We start from the raw sequence: 19,984 nt of genomic DNA, 5'->3' as shown, positions 1-19,984 counted from the left end.
TGCAAATCGCACTGCCTATGATAGAACCCTTTGAGTAACAAATTTCAAAGTCATTTTAAAACTTTTTGTGCACAAACAAACTGGGACAAAGAATAGGAGCAACACAAGGACGAGCGCCGACTCGTACTTATGCTTAAATTTCAGAGGCTGTGCTTTTGCTGGCAACGTGAGAAGCAGTTAAAAGATACGCCATGGCTGCCATGTTTTCAACAATGTGGTGGTCACAACTTATTCCCGGCTCTTGCAGTTGCTTTCGGCTCCTGCCACCAGCTAGAGCATATCCGCTGAGATTGGCGTCTGTTTCCCAGAGGGAGCCTTCTTTGGGCTAGTTTTTGACACTGTGGTTGGGTGCCGTTGCACTCTCCAAGATTATCTTGGACCTGCTGTGATGGCTTAGCGGTTATGGTGTTGCACTGCTGCACACGAGGTCGCGGGATCGAATCCCGGCCGCGGCGGCCGTGCGATGGGGGTGAAATGTAAAAACACCCGTGGTCCTGTGCATTGGGAGCACATTGAAGAACTCCAGAAGGTCAAAATTAATCTGGAGACCCCCCCACCAGGGCATGCCTCAATGAGATCATGGTTTTGGCACGGTGCCAAGGGTGGAGGCACGCTGGGCTTGTGAGTGAAAAAGGGCAGCTGGACAGGAGTAGTTGCTGGGCCATGAGCACCGGCTGAAGTTTGCCTTTTCCTGGGAGTGATGTCGGGGCCTCCTGCAAGACCTTGCACGGCCACAAAGTGCAGGCGTTGACAGCGTTGTTCAGAAGTTTCTGTTTCCACTGTTGAGCAATATTGTAGGTGTGTGCAAAGTAGTTTGGCTAGTGACATTTTGGTGTTATTTTTGCAGTTCATTTTTTTATATCCAGGGTCCGGCGCAAGAACTTTTTGAGATAAGGGGTGAAACTGCAGCAAGAAAAAATTTCTACTTAACCAATCTTTCAAGATATCAGTTCAAGTTAACGAGGGCAGAGTGCACAGGCAAAACTGGTAGGACTAGCCGATCAATTCAAATTTAGAGATTTTGAATAATTGGAACATGGCTGTGTATTGACACGGGTACTTGTTTATCTTTATCCGGTGACTGCGTTTCTCCGTCTAAGAAATGTTATCGCTCGGTGCAGGACGTGTCTATGTAACCGAAGTTTCTGCAATGGTTATCAATGGTTCTAGCTGCTGTCTGTTGTCACCGAACCTTCTGTAATCTGATGGCATGTATGTGTGACGCAAATGGTGTAGTACTTTCTGAAAGCCGCGCGCGCTCCAGCGTTATGAGGTTATCACTCTGCACAAGATGTGCATTCTGTATCTGAAATTTTATTCATGCCGTCGCTGATTTTGTAGTGAGAAAGTATTCTTTTATCACATTGTGAGTGCCATTTGAGTAGCGTACATTCTTGAATATATGTGAGCATTGGCGATTACTCTGAAACGTTTGGTCAGACTTGTAAAAAGAGCAGCCGGACTTGAGCCCCGAGTTTTACATGAGACAACTGTGCTTGCCACTGTTGTTGGGATTTGAGTGTAGCTTGTCTTCCTTGGACCAAGTTCTCTCCCATTATAGAGTTGAATTCTTAAGTCACATTTTAGTTTCTTTTTTTCACCGCCACTGCAATGCAACTGTGTTCGCTCACTCGTTTGCGTTGCTTGGTGTGCAGGTGTAACAAGTGCGGGGCTGTCTTCGACAACCAGGTCAGCCTTGCCAGGCACAAGGGATCGCACACGAGAAAAGCCAGGGCTGCGTCCGGAAGTCGAGCGCCGTGCCAGTGCAACCTGCCAAGCTGCAAGGTGTGCGGGCGGCACCAGAAGGCCGGCGGGAGTGTCGCCGCAGACCACAGCGCAGCCTACACGTGCCACCTGTGTTCGCAGGCGTTCCGCACCAAGGAGAAACTGAGCACTCACCTGATCACCAAGCACTTCAAGATGTCCGTCTAACTGGGCAGCCCGATGGTGCTGTTGACCTGAGCAGTACAAAACCAGATGTGCAGAAATTCGTGGAACTTGCAATAAGAAACCGACTCATTTAACAGGCTGACAGAGGGTGCACGCAAGACGTTTTTTAGTCGACTACATTGACAGTTCATTTCAAGCTCGTTCATTTGGCAGTGATAACGTGACAGCACTACTTGAAAACCATGGTGCTTGGCGATTGGAATTGCGATGAGGAAAGCAAGTTTGCACACTGAAAGCATGCAGCAAAAATGCCAGGAGTGCCTTCCCAGTTATGTTAGGAATGTCTCGCAGAGTGCTGCGAAACAAGGTGGGTCACAGGGAATTGCTTGACCTGATTTGCGCATTCAGGTATGTGCAGTTGTGTACCACATGGAGGCGGTAAGAGTGGCTGGGTACACACAGGACGTGTTCAGCCGCTCCTTTTTCAAACGAAAAAAAATTCTCAACTGCCAAGCGTGCATGTGTTGTTCCATTCTGTCAAGAAGCAGTATTTCTCAGTAATTGCCAAGTCAAACGCAATTATTTCTTACTAGAATTGAGAGAGTCCAATTTACGTGAAGTAGGCAGGTCAGCCATGCTTGAACAACGCGTACGTACATTACTAGCTTACTCTCTGTTTTTGAAAGAAATGTGCTGCTACAAAGGCACTATATTTTCATACCTGTCAGCGTGCAGGTATGCCTGTTTGTATTTCCATAGCACACATGTTCTAGTTTCCATTCTCCATTGTTCATATCGCACAGAGCCTTGATGGTGGTGTGTTTAATGAAAATAAATATAATAGTGTTGCATCTGTTTTCTTCTCGTTCCACAGTGATATTGTCAACTTTTATAATGGAACCCTTACTGGACTGACGAAATTGATGGAATTATCCTGGCGGGTTGAATGAACAAGATGGAGAAAAAAAACGGAACACAGAGCTTGTTCATTTGGCAGTGTTCATCTAATTCCATCACCCCCCCTGAATCAAATATGCGCCCACTTCCTCTGTTTACAAAAAAAAAGCTAACGTAGAGATAACATAAAAGCTCCCAAACAAAGTATAAATTAACGCCAGACAATTTTTTAGCAAGAAGTATGCGCTAGGGTCTAATATGTGTTGCATAGTGGCTACTGGTCTTCTAAATTCATCTTTGCTGCAATGCAGCCATCCTATGCTGCAAAGCAAACAAACGCTCAGACTGTGATTTACTTTATTTCTTTACGAAAAAGACTTTTTTTTTTTTTTGTTACCGGAGTCGGGACATTATGAGCTACTGTTCATGCTCCAAAGCCTTCCCAGGACAGCCTGGAAGTAAGCATTTTCGTTGGTAGCTGGTTCAGTGCCTTCACTGTCCCCTTAAGCCCATCCTAGGCCTTGACAGACACTGCCAGTAGAGGGGTCGCTATCACCAAGGGCATAAGAATGTGTGTGCGGACTGGTCAAGTTCGAATGACCCGGCGAAGGCCAATTTTAGGATTGAAATAATGCAAGTGTGGGCTCGCAGAAATGCATGGTTGCCAGCTAGGGACTTTCAGCCAAGATCAAATTAACTGTAGTGAAATTAACAACTCTACTGCAATTTAGAATGAATGAATGATTTATTTCATCATCAGTTCATACATATCCAGTGGTACCGCGGGAACGAGTGGCGAAAAGGCAACTGAATGCCTGAGAATGCGCCAATCCCCGCACAGACGGATAGCAATAGGGGCTTGTTGGTACGGCATATCTTATTTTGTTATAGCGCAAGCTTGACAAGGACAAAAGAAGGCACATCTGACACACACAGCGCAAGATATATGGGTGCGCTGTGTGTGTCAGATGTGCCTTCTTTTGTCCTTGTCAAGCTTGCGCTATAACAAAATAAGATATCCCGCACAGACCACGATATTGCACAACACTCGGCGTGTCGCTCTGTAATACATATAAAGAAAAACAACAAAATTATTGCAGTACACTCAGCCTGTAATACATAAATATAATACTGCATAATGACACATAATGTAACACTAATCATGTAAAACATAAATGCAGAGGAGGAGAAAAAAATAACTAAGCCGTGTTTTTAATAAGTGAACTAGAACATAATTGATATCAACAGCTTATCGACAAGAAATTTTCATGGCTGAATTTGGAGGCACAATGCAGTTCTGGAAGAAAGTATACAATATAAGCAAGTCATACATGGAAGAGAGAGAGAAAAAGAAATGTCATGTTTGAAATGCCATTAGATAAAGATGCATCTTTTTTTTTTTTAATTGCTACTGATTGGCTTTCATTTGCTATGCGCATGGCCGTCATGTTAGAGTTTAAAAATAAAGGAATAAGGTGCGTTAGTTTTTGCTTGAGGAGTTGGTTCGAATCCTTTCACTGTAAGAGGTGGTTTTCCTAAAATTATATGTGTGTGTTTTTCGGGAGTAGGTATACTGAAATATATCTGCGTTTGATTTAATTTGTAGATGACTGTCGCTAGTTTTTTGTAAAATATATTTTCGAATTTTAATATGCTGCGTTTATGGAAAAGCGTAGCAGAAGGCGTTCGCAGCGGAACATTTTCGATTATACGCAAGATTCTTTTTTGGAGCCTGTGAATACTATCTTTATTTGTTTTTGTTGTTGTGTCCCTGATTAATAGGCAGTAATGTATGCGCGAGTAAACTAAAGTGTAGTAAAGCTGCTTTGTCACCCAGAGGGGTAGTAAAGATCTGATTTTGCCAATTATGCCAACGGATCGCGATATATGGGTGCGAAGATTATCTAAGTGATTGGACCAACTCAATGTTTCCTGAAAGATAACGCTTAGAAATTTTTGAGTCTGGATGCGCTCAATCAAAGCTCCTTGGAATGTGAGCTGCGTATTGCGGAGAATACAATGGTTTCGAGGTTTAAAAATGATGTACTTTGTTTTCTTAATGTTTAATTCCAGCTTATTTGTTCTCAGCCATAGCGACAAATTGCTAAGCCAAAGGTTCGCTTCTTGTACTAGAGTAGACATATCCTGACCCGAAAAAAAGATGTTAGTGTCATCGGCATATAAAATAATATCTGGTGTTAGAGGTACGTTTATGATGTCATTTATATAGAATAAGAATAAAAGTGGCCCTAGTATAGAACCGTGTGGGACGATGTACTTGATCTTGCCCATTTGTGACTTTCGAGTGCTGCATATCTGTATACTGATACCGATTAGTAAGGTAACTTCTGATTAAATGAAGGGGCGTACCTCTTATTCCATATTCATTCAGCTTTTGCAAAAGAATTTCATGCTTGATCGAGTCAAAAGCTTTCTTAAAGTCGAGAAATATTTCATTTGTGTGATGTTTTTGCTCAAAATGTTCAGTAATTTGATCTTTAATAGATAATAAGTCCTTTTCAGTACACTTGTTCTCCTGAAATCCGTATTGATGTTCGGTTATAACTTTTGTTAAGCTACAAAAGTTTGCAATTTGTACGTATATGACACATTCTGTAATTTTTGAAAAAATGGGCAAAACAGAAATGGGCCTGTAGTCATTCATGTCATTTTCAGTACCACCTTTGTGAACAATGAATACTCTAGCAATTTTCAATTTCTCCAGGAACGTTCCAGTGCTCAAAATAAGGTTGCAAATATGTGCAAATGGTGTGCTAATGTGCTCTGAAACTGCTTTTAGAGGTTCTGCCTTTATATTGTCGAAACCCACAGCACATTTGTTACTTAAATTCTGTATCAGCAAGGCTACTTCCGATTCATTCTTGGGAGTTAGGAAAATAGATTCCGAGGCGTGTGTTTTAATACAGTCGCCGACCGTTTATTCGGACCTCACGGGGACTGCGGAAATGTCTGAATAAACAGGTGTCCGAAAAAGCAGATTAAGAAAAAAAAAATGAAATCCTTTATTTCCACGAACTTATTCGGGCTCGGCAGTAGGCTTGAAGAATTCGTGAATGCGCCGTTGCACACTGTTCAGTTTACGCCACGGCTTTATTACTTCGCGACCTGTTCACCGGCGCCGCCTCCGTAGCCGCCGATTTTTTACTGCTTGTTTAGTTCATCCTTCGTTCGCCCGACCGCCGCTGCTCTCCGTGGCGCCAAAACTTACCCCCACGCCCAGTGCGGGCTGGCGTAGCGGTAGCAGTGGCGGCTTCTTCGTTGTGTTTTTGTGCTTGTCTGAACACCGTGTTTCCGGCTGTTGTGATTGCTGCCCGCATACGTGCCAAGAATGCAATTACTGCTGAGAGCCTTTAAATTTCGAAGGCCGTAAAAATCATCGCCCGCGATGGTGTATTGCTGCGTTCCGCTCTGCAAATCGAGCGGGCGCACAGCGAAGGGTATCACATGTGAGGGCTGTCTCATTAATTTGAGCGCACCAGCCTCTCAGTCTACTACTACTGCCATCATAGCAGGCATGGACCGGGGAGGGCTATCAGTACCCTACCTTGGCTTTCGCAGGGTTCGTCAGCCGCCTGGAAGGTGCTGCATCAAGTGTGGCTCCTGTGCTTGTTAGGGGGCCAACGCCGCTTAAGTTTGCAGACCTGGTGCTGCCGTCACTTATAAAGAATCCGTTGTTTGTGTGCTTGAAGGACACCACAGAGCCTCACAAAAGGGCCCAGCTAAAGCTGATTGTCCACAAGTTTATGAGGCCATTTTTGTCCAATTTTTCCTCTGATCTCACAGAAGAGCACGCCAAACGAAAATTAATGCCAAACCGAAATCACGAACGGTCCTAGAAGTGCAAGAATCTGGCTGACCTGAAATAAAGTTCTGGCCACGACCGGCTATTGTGTCTGGCAAACAAGCTTTTCTAGTCTGGTTTTATTTTTTTTTTTTCATCTAGAGTGCGTCTGGAAATGACTAACAATCGGGTGAATGCTCCTGAAAACGAGTAAGTGTGCATAGCGCGCTTTTTGTCGTAAATTGGTGGAAAGTAGCGCGGCTTCGCCCTGGGATGCTGCTAGCTACAGAACAGAAGCAATCGTGTTTAGGTTGTGCAGCTGTGCGCGCAAAAAAAAAAAAAAAAGCCGCTTGAGTAGCACCAGAGCCGCGCCCACCAGTACAACCGCTCTTTGAGCTTGTTTTAGCCGCAAAACTGCTGCGCTGAGAAATAAAAATAATACCGCTATCAGCCTTTAGTCGGGTACAGCTTTTTGTGGCTATGCAGGGGAATTGCTACGAGCGCGATCGAGACGCTTGCTTCTGCGCTGTTCTCGCGCGCTCATGAGCCAGATTAGGCGCGTTAGCTGACAGCTCGCGCTCTTACCTACCGCTGTATACAGAAAGCTGTCCGCGATTATTGCATCTGATGAATATGAACACGTCTTTGCGGTGCGTGCTCAAACGATGCGGTTTAACTCGGCCTACCGGCTACATGGTAACGCAAGCGTACTGAAACAGAAGCGTACGGCGGGCGCTACCGAAATGAGGGTAGCTTGTGGCGCCACCTGTTGCGGCGCGCCGTCCCTCCTGAACAGTCACGTGATATTTACGCGGACACGCGCCGCCATAGGTGCCGGCGTAGTGAGCAGGTCGCGAGTAATACAGCCGGTCGTGGTTTACGCGCAATCAGCTAAGCCTGAATCTCGGAGAAGGTCGTACCATAGAGAAATGGTCGTACGGTCACTATAGGCGGCTGAAAGCACAGTCACTGCTTGTACACGCTCCGCATGCGACGGCAGCGTAGCACATGGTGCGTCAACTTCCGACTCGGTCATCGTCCGGCGTTGCAGCAGAAACCTGACAAATGATCTCGCCGTCGTCGAGTTCTGCGCATGTCAGTACAGCAGTGTCAGCACCTGTGAAACTGTCAATGAGACCATATCCGGAATCGCAATGCAACCACTGCGCAAGTGTCGGCAGAACATTTTCCGCGTCGGTAGGGAGCACATCGGAAGGCGACAAATCTTAGGCCTCCCGGTACACGCTTGACGGCATTCCGCAGCGCAGTCTACGCGAGCACTGTCGGCGCCATTAGAGACTTGACGCGATGTTTCGGTATGCCGCGTTGGATCGCCGAAGCCTCGACACAGCACACAAGGCAAACACCAACGAGCCGACACCAGTCACACAAACGAAAAAACGCGGTCTGGGGCGCTATTCTGGACATTCCGCCATTTTCTTCGATGCGTGACGTAGGCGCGACGCAAACAAAATGGCGCTGGTGGCCCGGTTTTGCTAGGGTAGGGTGGTTAGAAGTTTTGCTTACGCAATGCCTCCTTTACTAGATGCCTGCCGCGTCGCTAGTCTTCCCATTGGAGCGGAGGTTCCCGTAGTTCAGGGTAGTCGCAGAGAGACGGCGCTCGCAGCCGACCCACTTCCTGTTGCGGAGGAAATGACGATTACTAGGCTGGCGCGCGCTCGACCAATCGCTTGACGAGAGATTGTGAGTCCTGCCTCCGGGATTGCAACAGACGCCGCTAAAATCTCGGAGGCTGGGTTACATGATTTAGGTTTCCAGCGGCCACCGCAGCTAGCGCTCGCAGCCGACCCGGGTTAACCCGGGTGGGGAAGAGTAAAGAGGAGAGGGGCAGGAACCAGCTTCTCGGGTCACGCGGCAGGCATCTAGTAAAGGAGGCAATGGCTTACGTAACGTGACGCCAACTTGACGTTTCGCCTAAGAAACTGAAATGAAGGCACTCAATGTAGCGTTATCGGTAAAGCAAAACAGTTTTGCTCCGCAGTAAAAATAAAGCAGCTATCTCAAAGCGTATGATTATTCCGTCGAAAACGCTTCCGTCGTCTGCTGCGTACAAGCCGTCGTCTGCTTCAATAGCTAGTATGCGTGTCCCTGGAAAATGGAATGAGTCATCGCATGTTGGCGCCAACGCGCTTGTTTGCTTTCTTGAGACAACATACGCGACCTACCAGTGGTGATGCGAGGACGATCTAGGCTACGTTATCGCTATTTCGTGAAACGCAAGTGACTCAGCCCGACTCGGTTGGCTGAGAAACGGCCGAATATCACCGATAGCGTTGCGCGCGCCAGAGATATTCACTAGAGCGACGCAAGCGCCGGCGCTGCCATCTCTTGTTCATTTCGCTGGTTTCTCGCACCACGGGAGGAAACTTCAAGGCGCCGCCTTGCGTACATTTTTTTTTATAAATTAGAAAGAGGCCGTTTTCATAACGTCTGATTGTGCGAAAAGGCATTAATCTCGATTACAATACAAATGCAGCAGTGAAAAGTGGACAACATTGCTGAAAGTTTGCTTTATCCAACCAATATTATTTGGTATAAACGCGTTCTTTTAAAAAACGATGGCCCCAAACACAAATGCCAACACTACCCGAGAGCGATGCAAATACTATGAGCACTCGTTATGAACAAAAGATTTTCGTAGCGCCAAACGACGGGGAAAATGTGGCGATACGCATTCCTCTCGGCTGCCATTGCATATGGCTGGCCATTAGCATAATTCGCGCGGCTCGTCGCACAAAAATTATGGCGGAAAATCTCAGCAATGGCGGCCCAGCGCAACGTCACGCATCGTCAAAATGACGATTACGAAACAGCCCTTCCTGTGACGCTCCTCACGAGATATTCCTTCAGCCAATCAGCAAGCTGGCATGGCGCATATCTTGGATCGCCACCACATATTCGCGCAATTGCAGATGCATTGCACTGGTTTCTGCACGCTACCGCTCACATCTTTTTGAAGCGCTAACATCACAATATATCTGCCAAGGACCAAAAAAATGTATTAGTCCATAAAATTTGCAGCTCCACGTCACGTTTCGTCATCTTGATGAAAACGCAAAATTGCATTTTGTAATACTTCCGCTTCCCGGCACAAATTTCAAAACACGTGACCTTTCGACAGCCAATCAGAGAGTAAACGTGGCGGATAATGGCGGCCGTGCAGCCGCCATGCGTGTCCAGAATAGAACCCTTGCTCGCAACGTCGTGCGCGAAGAAACAAATCAGCTACTGGATTATCTTGACATGGCTTACAAAACAAACCGGAACTGCTGCAGAGCCACTCTATCGAACTAGGCAGAAACGATGATGATGAGCGGGGATTTCCAGTAGCGCCACTTCATGGGGCAGCAAGAAAGCTCTGTTCAAAACAAAAATGGCGTTCAGCAAGTCGAATCATGCACCGGTGCATGGTGCTCTCGACCGAGTTGGCTCAAGGAGTGTCCGAAAAATCAGACGAGAGGTTGCAAGGTGTCCGAACTTTCGGCAGTTGTTATACATTATGGTCTATGGGGAGAATGGCGGTGCCGCGAAGCTCATCGAATAGTCGGGCATGTCCGAATTTTCGGAGTCCGGAAAATCGGTCGGCGACTGTATACGATTTGTAAGACTGGACAGCACCATGTGAAATATTAAAAGCTCCTGAACTCAAAAAATGCTCATTGAACATATCGGCAAGTAAAGTACCTGAACAAGATCTGCCCTCTATTTGAAGCTGAGAGATAGCCTTCGTGTTTTTCCTTTGCAAAAGATTGTTCACAGCGTTCCAAATGGCTTTCTGATCATTGAGTATGTTTGCAAACTTTTTTTCGTAGTAGCTAATTCGTCCCTTTTTAATATCAGATCCTATCTTATTTCTGACCTGCTTAAATTCAACCTAGTAGTCTAAGCACTTTGTTTTTATGAATTCAGTGAACAGCTTATCTCTTGCTTTCATCCTTTTCAAAAGTGAAGCGTCTATCCACGGTTTTTTTGCTCTCTTGTTTATCTTATGCACCACAATGGAAAGGCTAAATTATAAAGGTCTGTTAACTTTGTTATGAATATGTCGTAGGCATTCAGAGGGTCAGTATTATTGAAAATACAGCTCCAATCAGTGTCAGCGACAACATTCTGAAAATGCTTAATTGTTTCTTGGTTAATTTTTCTACGCTGCGTAGGATTTGCTGGATTTCGTTCTCTTACGCACCATGGCAAAAGTGCAAAAATCGGCAGGTGATCGCTGACTCCAGGTGTTAGAACCCCTGTGCATATTTCATTTTTGTAGTTAGTGAAACATAAATCCAGGGCAGTTTCAGTCAACTGTGTTGTCCTTGTAGGTACATGAATTGTGTTTTCATAGCCAAAAGAGAGCATTCTGTCAAGAATTTTTTTTTTTGTTTTTGCTTGGTGATAGCATATCTATGTTGAAATCTCCTGTAAGGGTGGTGGTTTTGGCTAGTTGGTTTTACACTGTGTGTGGCACATCTTTGATGCATCTGTTGAGGACATAAATGCCAAATTACACAGGACATATGAGCAAGACTTGTGCCGTTCTATGTTTGAATCTAAAGATTGCGCATATAGGATGTGCACACATAGGGCGTAGCTTTGTGCTGTTGACTGGCCAGGTGCCCGTCTGATAAAGTGTGGAAGTTTATTTAACGTAAGTTATACAATTGCAAAGTACACAGTATTGGCACCCAAGAAATTTGTTAAATGGTCCCCCTACCAGTTGTTATTAAGGAAGGACACTTCTAGGGCAGCCACTATAGTATACTGTGTAGTCACATTAAACAAAAGTAGCTGAAATAACTAAAACAAATACGTATGTAGTGGGGAAACATTTTGCACGAGTTTTCACACAATTTCCTATTCACATCGTCAAAAACATCTGCAGAGGAAAAAGTGCGTATGTGTGCACGCATGCTCAGTGCTACACATATAAGTCATTGTTTTTTTTTTTTGAAGGGCCCCTCGCCCAGCCCCACAGCAAATTTTGGTCATTCACTCGAAGTTTGTACGTCTTCTCTGGCGAGCGTTCTGCCGCGAAAATTTTTCAGATCGGCTCATTCATAGCGGAGACAGAAATATTTCAGTGTCGCAAACCCCTAATTTCAACAGGTGAGCTCCATTGCCAGGCGAAAAGCTCTCTCCACTCGCCCCGTCTAGCCGACGCAAGCGAAATTCCTTTCCTGCGTTCTCCCATACCGGACCTCGAGGATGACATGGCGCATACGTCACGGGCCCCGCCTTCATTTTCTGTTCTCCTCCTCCTCCTCCTTTTTTTTTGCACTGCGCACTTTCGCTGACGGCGTCGTGCGCGAGCTGTTCTGAATCTCTGGTTTCGCGCAGCGCACGATTTTGTGCGCTGTGCACAAGGACACATGACTGCGCTGTATATTTAAATGCTGCACGAATACTGAGGCAGAACAAGCACGTCGCAGAGCATGATCATGTGCTGGAACACGGTAGAAAATGTCAGTTTCAGTACTTGCGCATGTGGCCGCACAATCGAGAGAACAAGCAGACAAAGCAGAAGTACATCTCTTTTGCTTTGGTGCTAAGTAAAACAAACATGCAGATGTTACATTTGTGCGTTTTATTGTTTCTCTACGCGTCAATTCGTCAATACAAGCAACAAATAGCACAGATAAGAGATGGTGCCTTGAATAACTCTCGAAGTCACGTGTCGCCACGAGCGACATCGCACCGAGGACACGAACGAGTATGTCACCATCCGGCTTGCAGTGCGGTCACCGTGAGGAAAAGGAAAAACGGCATTCAGATTGAAATTTCAGGCCTTTCCGCGGCCCGTAACGTTGTAATTCTTTGCAAACACGACTGTTGGTGTGCATTGTATGCTCTGCGCTTGTCAGCTCAAAATGGCCAGACCTAGTGACGGGCTCAACGCCATGCGCTCGTACAGTCGTGCTGCCTAGCTAGCGCAACGCGGTAAAGAAGCGGCAAACAGTGTAAGCAGCAAACGGCATTCGGAACATTACCAAAATGCAGACGAACTTAATCGCTTACCTGTCTTTGTCTCCCCGTGTCAAAGATTCGCATAGAAGGCCCTTTTGGAGTACTGGACACTGAAGCCGTCGTCCCGGCCCATCTGCCGCTGCAGTATCCGTATTTATTTTCTAACAGATCCGAGGATTTGCTGCGACGCAGGAGAATTGGGTTTAGTGAGGGAATAGTAAAAGCCCTAACTCGTTCCAAGGCAAGGGAGCTCGCGGCCAAGGCAGTGTACGAATGTCCAGTGGTGGAGAAAACAGGTTTGGCGTAGGATTCGTCAACCAGCAGCAAACAGGACAGCTCTATAGGGGATATTGCAGAAAGTACACTAGCTAATTAAGGGGTGAGGAGATCACCGAAGCCTGAAATCTCTCGAGAGGCAGAATGCAGAAGAAACTTATTGAATGTAAGCCCTGCCACAGTGATTGCTGAACAGGAAAAAGATTCCACCCTGCGTAATCTAAGGCCAAGACGCAAAAGAAGGTGTGGCCAACCAGAAGATGAAGTTCCTCAAGAGGTCAGGCGTCCTCTATAGAAAGTATAGTATCGTGAGTGGCTCCCGCACCTGGTCCATGGGGTCTTTTGGACAGGGCACTTGGACATTCGGAAAACAAAGGACTGCTTAGTGCAGGAATTTTACTGGCCCGGCTGCTTTCGGGAAGTGGAAGCATTCGTAAGAAGCTGCGATACATGTCAACGCATAGGCAAGCCCGGAGATCATGCTAAAGCGCCAGTGAAACTTGTTCCCATTATCACGGAGCCGTTTTGTAGGCTCATAATAGACACAATGGGACCACTTCCTGCAACACAGTCTGGCTATCGGCATATTCTCACTGTACTATGCCCTGCAACGAAATTCCCAGAGGTGGTGCCCCTCAAAGAACTAAGCTTGGTGTAGATCGTTAACGAGCTTTTGTCTATCTTCGCGCGACTAGGGTTTTTCACAGAAATTTAGTCAGCTCATGGGATCCTTCTACGAGTGCAACTGACCTCGACGTTTCTGGAAACGTGTGGTATTAAGATTATTCATAGCTCAGTGTACGACTCGCAGTCAAACAAGGTAGAGAAAGTCCACTCAGTCATGAAACGGCGTTTGCAAGCCCTTTGTTATGAGCACAAAGCCGATTGGGAGGTCTACTTGCCTGCAGCAGTGTTCGCGCTTCGAACTGCACTGCACGAGTCAACAGATTCTTCACCTTCAGAGCTCGTTTACGGTTGCTGCCTTCGGTCCCCTCTTCGCATTGTGCGAGCAGCCTGGGAAGGCCGGGCGGACGACCCTTCGGTTGTTGCACACGTGCTAGAGCTGTTAGTCCGACTGCACCCAACTCAAGAATTAGCAGGGCAGGAAATGCGCAGGGCCCAAAGCAATTCTAAGCGTTACTATGACAGGACGGCTCGAACACGACGCTTTGATGTTGGGGAAAAGGTAATGATTCTGAAACCCCAGTTGCAAATCAAACTACAGGTTTAATGGAAAGGACCAGTTGACAATTCAGAAATTACCTGAAAGAAACTACGTAATCACGCTACTGGGAAAACGATCGAAGCTAGCCCCCCTCCCCTCCCCCTCAAGTGTACCATAGCAATCTACTTAAACCCTACCGGCAGAGGGAGGCCATTGGGAACATGTCGCTTAACCAACCTGAGGAGATTCCTGTCGAATTTGCGGAGTGAACATGAATAACAAGGGCAAAAGACATTCAAGAGACCATTGACAAGCTAGTAGAGCAGGCAAAGTAGAATCCTAACCAAATTCCGAACTGAGGGAACTCGTGTTTGCCGGGTGTCTACTAACCGGGCAAACCGGGAATTCTCGGAGATTTTGAGTAGTCAGGAAAAACTCGCAGAATTTGTGCTTCTATCGGGGAAAATTAGCTGCAATTTTATTGAAAGGGAACGAAAGTCGCGGTAATGCTCGCTGGCTCGAGCAACAGAGATAATGGTCTTTGACGCCGCGTCGGCTGCAGGAGTTAATTGCCAGAGTACAGTCAACGACTCGCCTTCCGGACGCCAGATAATAGAAACCTTTAGCTTGTACGCTATTCCGGTAAACGCGAGTGGTTTGGGCGGATTACCGGATGGTCGGGGCGTGAGCGGCCGGAGCGGTGAAGCCACCTGGTGTTGTAGAGTTCAACCAGACAAACGCATAGCTAAAACTGCAGTAACTCACCATATCCTGCTTCGCCACTCGTGCAAATTTTTGGCAGCGGCGTAATTGTGAACACGATTACGCCACTGTCGAAAATTTACGCCAGCAGCTAAGCAGAATATAGTAATTAGCTCTGTGTTTGTGTGGTTGAGCTTTGCGCCACCAATCTGGCCGCTCACGTTGACGTCCCCGCTAAACCGGAAAACCGCCCGCGCTTGCCCGAATACCGGACATGCGGACGGCTTCGCGGCAGAACTACGTACCCCGTAGGTTCAGTGTATGGGGCTCTTGCATTGCCCAGGGGGCGCTGCGAAAATGGAGCTAAAATGCGCCCTCTGTCCTGAACTGGGTAGTACCGAGCTCGGTCGTCTGCTTCGGAATGCACGCTTACAATATGGACCCGCCACTTTCGGTTTTGTTGTACCACGGCTAGCAGCGAACATCAGGCGCCGAAGATTTTTTCAGGGGTGGCACGCTGCGTAAAGGCAAATTATGCAACGGCGAATACGTGTACGCCGTTCAAGAAATAAGCGGCCAAGTTTTAGCGCGGTGTCAATCACAAGTGAAGCGAGTCGCGTACGAAGTTGAACTTCAGGGAAGGTTTGCACACTGCTAGATTGAGGCGCACGAACGCGAGGAGATGCTTGCTATAAATGAATTGACTGCAGCGATAAGCAGACGTGTACGGAACAGCTCGAGCGCACGCGCCGCGATACGGCAGCGGTCTTTCGACATGCCGCGAAACGGCGGGGCTCCTGCAATCTTTGTTGACTGCATGTCGCTAGACAAGTAGTTATGCCTGCACTGTAGTTGCTTCCATCTCTTTACCAACTGATCCAATGCATATGAACTCGCAGTAACGTACGTGCGAATCGCACTTCAGCGCGAGCTCGTGCGCTGCTCGCTTGATGTAGCTTTTAATAACAGCGCTCGAACATCGATGTGCTGCAATCAATACTGCCTTGCTGTGCTGCTCGTAGTGGGGTAGTGAATTTTCACCGAATCAGCCCCACCATTTGTGCTAATTTGCACAGGCCTGGTCACTTCACCACTTCACACCGGTCGAACTGTTAATTGTCGCTGTGGCCGGGTCTCGAATCGTGAATCACCAGCTGCTATGTTGGTCTGCCGTCGGGACTGTAGGTCCAAAAGACATAATTTTAGAACGCAGACAATGAGGCAAGCTTCAAGACATGCGAAACAGTCATCATGGCGCGATGATTCGCTTACCCAGCGCGACGAACTGCAGCTACCCAGCGCGCCCTACGCTAGATCCGCTTCGTGAGGCCTTGAAGGAAAACGATAGAATCTGATGTTGGGATTCAGGCCTTCATGGCAGCCCACGACGCAGAAGTAACGACGGGGACGCTTTTTCGAGGCTGAGCTAGGTCTCTCCGGATCGGCGTCGCCGATTACGTTTGCTTCCAGCATTACGTCCCACGGCGGCCGCATTTCGATGGGGGCGAAAAGCGAAAACACCCGTGTACTTATATTTAGGTGCACGTTAAAGAACCCCAGGTGGTCGAAATTTCCGGAGTCCTCCACTACGGCGTGCCTCATAATCAGAAAGTGGTTTTGGCACGTTAAACCCCATATTTTTTTTTTAACGTCTCACGGAGAGTCCGTTTTCGTTAAACTATAGGCTGCGGCGAGCTCGCAGCGGGGTCGGCGTGGTCTGTGAGAAGTGACGGAACTTTTTGGCACGCGCAACAGGGTATAAAAAAGCGCGAATCGACGCAAAACTCGGGCTAGAAACATGCTTCGCCGCGGCCAGGGCTCAATACTACCCAATCTGGTACTACCCAGATAACGTTTGGCGCGCCGCCACCAGGTGCCGCTACTATACCTCAAACTCCAGCGCAAGACGTCCACAAGAAAGTAAAATTTCGGACACAAGAATGCTTCGCCGTACAACTTTCCGAACTTTTTGCCGTGACCGCAGGTCTGAAACGGCATTATACAAAACCACCACCGCCGTCATTTTGGTAACCTCGCCGCCCCGACCCGGCACACTCGCACGCAGATCCGCCTGCAGCCGTAGCCACCACCGCGGCAATGCTAGGCCTAGCTGCTTCAAGGTTCAGTATTAAGCTTTTTGCCGTTCTGTGCCGTGTTTTTCATTGAAAGGATTCGCCGCTGTCAGCAATGGCATCGATACCGCCTTTGTGGTCATTGCGATTGGCTGCGAAGTTCGGAAAGCACGGCGCGTTGCATAATGCCGGTTCGCAAAAGTCAGCTTCACCTTATTAGAGTAATGTTACGCTGTGAAGCATAAGTGTGGGAAGGGGCAATTGTCACGGGACACAGTATATATTCCTTAATTATACACGCGTGCACACGCCATCTCCTGTCACAGTACAATTACCGATATGCCTAATAAGTGTACTTGCCTGCCTTCAGATCTTTTTCGGGCGTGGCTGTGGCGATTTGAACCCTTAAGGGCTGTAAAAGACATGCATTCATTCTTTCGGACGTTTTGGTGGCCCCTAGGGAGTCCGAAAAATCGGACGCTGACTGTACAATGTCCAGGAGGGTGCTTCAAGTGGTCCATGTGGCGAACGCGCATTCGAAGGGGAACAAGAAGACAAGGACCTACGCGTTCAGAAATTCACAGGAAAAGAAGCATGCGACCACTTTTTTGAAGGAGCTTGCACTCTAAAAGCAAAGTGTTGGCTGATGCCGAGATGCAGGTGTCCTTCATCCGAGCAAAAAACTCTTTAAAACAATGAAATGCAATACTGAGACATTGTGTGCATGCTGAGAGTATACTGAGATATATGTCTGGACAGTTCAGGTAACGTTGACTTACCAGCTGTTGCGAGATAATCTCACTTGTGATATAAAGTTTGGGCCTCATACCAATTAGCTTGCTATCAATTGATAGAAATAGCTCATATTGGAAAATATTCTGCATGCATCTCTTTCTTATTCGTATTTGAGAATGTTCGACTCGATTTGCAATTGGTTTTACTATTTCTTTGAAATATATTTTATTCGTTGTGCATTTTACTAACCCCTCTATTCTGTTTTCTTTTTGAATAAAATAAACACTACCCCTTACTATTCAAACTGGATTACGTTTAATATTTTTTAACATGCTTACTAGAGAGTGACACCATTGGGCGACATGATGTAGGGAGCCCGTCTTGACATAAAACAAGGTTCTGTGTAACTCAGGGAATATTGCAAATTCACTCTGGGAAAACCTAGAAAACTCGGGGAATTTGGAAATGTCAACTTGGTAGACACCCTGGTTTGAATTTAAAGACATGTTTTCGGACTCGCCAGTCAGGACCACTGCGATCGTTCACGATATTGAGTTAAGCTCATCGGACCCAGTTCGTTCGAAAGCTTATCGCGTTTCACCACGTCAGCGTCAAGTCATGTCCGCTGATATCAGCAAGATGTTAGGGCTAGGTGTAATCGAGTCAGGAGAGAGTGATTATACCTCGCCTCTTATCTTAGTTGAGGTCCCAGGAAAGGAGCCGCGACCATGCATCGACTACCGCAGGCTCAATTTAATTACGAAGGACCAGACTTATCAAATACCGCATATCGAGGAAACGCTTGAGAAAGTGAGCAGTGCTAATTTCATATCTACGCTCGATTTAGTCGGAGGGTACTGGCAGGTTCCGTTGACCGAGAGGGCATGGCAGGCTTGCGGCGTTTATTTCCTCGATAGGAACATTCCCGCCGAAAGTCCTGAGCTTTGGATTGAAGAATGCTTCCTATTGTTTCTCTAGCCCTATGGACCAGGTGCTACGGGTAGTGGAGGACTTTGCACTTCCGTATCTCGTTGACATAGCAATCTTTTCATCATGGGCGCACCATATGCAACACTTGCACACCGTGTTGTGCCATCTACGAGAGGCCAACTTAACTGATAAGGCTCCCAAATGCCAATTAGGGCGCGCGGAGGCAGCTTATCTAGGTCACGTAATAGGGTAAGGCCGTCGTTGGCCTTCCGAAGTTAATCTGGCCGCAATAGACAACTTCCCGCAACCGTGCACCAAGCGGGACATCAGGTCATTCCTTGGTATGGCAGGTTATTTCCAAAGGTATATCCCGCGTTATTCCGAGATTACAACCCAAGCAACAGAAAGTCCCCGTTGCAATATCGGCCCGACGTCCCTGGCCGACTGCAAAACGGTTGGCCCGACCTCGGCGCCCGAGGGAGGGCCGGTATCGGGGATTGGCCTCGCGTCCGCCGACCGTCGGCAAGTGTGGCCGACGTGGCCGAGGGCGCGCTGCGTGCGGGCCGACGACATTTCGCACGCACCGCTTCGCCATCGGTCGGGTGCGGGCGGCTTTTTTTAATTGTTCTTTTTTTAATACTACAAAACGCATCTGGGTCTTTTCTTTTTTTTTTGCGTGTTGCTTTTTGAGCTCAGCGATGTACAGTTTATTGGAGGCGTTTACCTCGCGCTGCCAATTAATATACGCGATATGCGCGTAATTCACAAGTGAAACATGATTAAACGCCTCTAATTCTCTGTACTCGTTAGTGTAAATACGCAACAAAAGAAACACGTGAACGCAATGTTTCCCCCTTTTAGGTGTTTATTTTGCAATCGTAAAATACTATAATTTTTTTCGTGCAGCAGTGTTAGCACTTTCCAAGTAGCCTTTGTTCCCTGAAATAGTATGATACAGCTAAAGGACAGAGCTGGTCTGCTGTTCTTTCAGCCGTTCCCATGTTCTTGGCTCTGAATGGTATAGCATCCGGCATTTCTCTGTCACCGTCGAGAGTGAAGCTTGGACAGTTACAGTGCTCATAAAAAATGAAACAAACGAACAAACAAATAATATAGTAATGAATAACTCTGTGAACCATGCAGATGATTTATAGTGGGCTTTTTTCACAGTCGTGTGCAAGAAATCCCGATCCTGACACAGCCACAGACAAAATAATTGTTTTGTCTTAGCACATGCATGTAATGAACGTATACTGTGCACCTTCAGTGAGAATTAGTGCGTTCTACTTCTGCCACGCGATTCACGCTTGAGAGCCGCCCAAGGAAACATGAGGACAGGAAGGATAGATTTACTGACTTGGCTCAGAATATCATTGCGAAAAAAAACAACAACAAATGAATACAACACATAGTTGCACAAACAAAATAGCACGCAGACTGCCACGAGGCAAATGTACAGGTATACATAACGTCGAGACCGCGGTGACAAAGTGTTACACGTAAACTACGAAAATGCGACAACAGAAAAATTGAGGA

At 47.0% G+C, this 19,984-nt stretch overlaps 1 protein-coding gene across 1 annotated transcript in view; it reads left to right on the top strand.

The window, feature by feature from the left end:
• LOC139046760 (zinc finger protein 354A-like) overlaps window positions 1-2,741 on the top strand; it is a 35,901-nt gene extending 33,160 nt beyond the window's left edge. The window contains exon 4 of the mRNA XM_070521062.1: window positions 1,656-2,741. Within this exon, the coding sequence (XP_070377163.1) occupies window positions 1,656-1,932 (277 nt within the window). The 3' untranslated portion in view covers window positions 1,933-2,741. The remainder of the gene's footprint in view (window positions 1-1,655) is intronic.
• Window positions 2,742-19,984: the final 17,243 nt, after the last annotated feature.

The sequence above is a fragment of the Dermacentor albipictus genome, chromosome 6 (genome assembly GCF_038994185.2).
Source record: "Dermacentor albipictus isolate Rhodes 1998 colony chromosome 6, USDA_Dalb.pri_finalv2, whole genome shotgun sequence".
Lineage (NCBI taxonomy): Eukaryota > Metazoa > Arthropoda > Arachnida > Ixodida > Ixodidae > Dermacentor > Dermacentor albipictus.
This window is presented reverse-complemented; position numbering and strand designations above follow the sequence as displayed.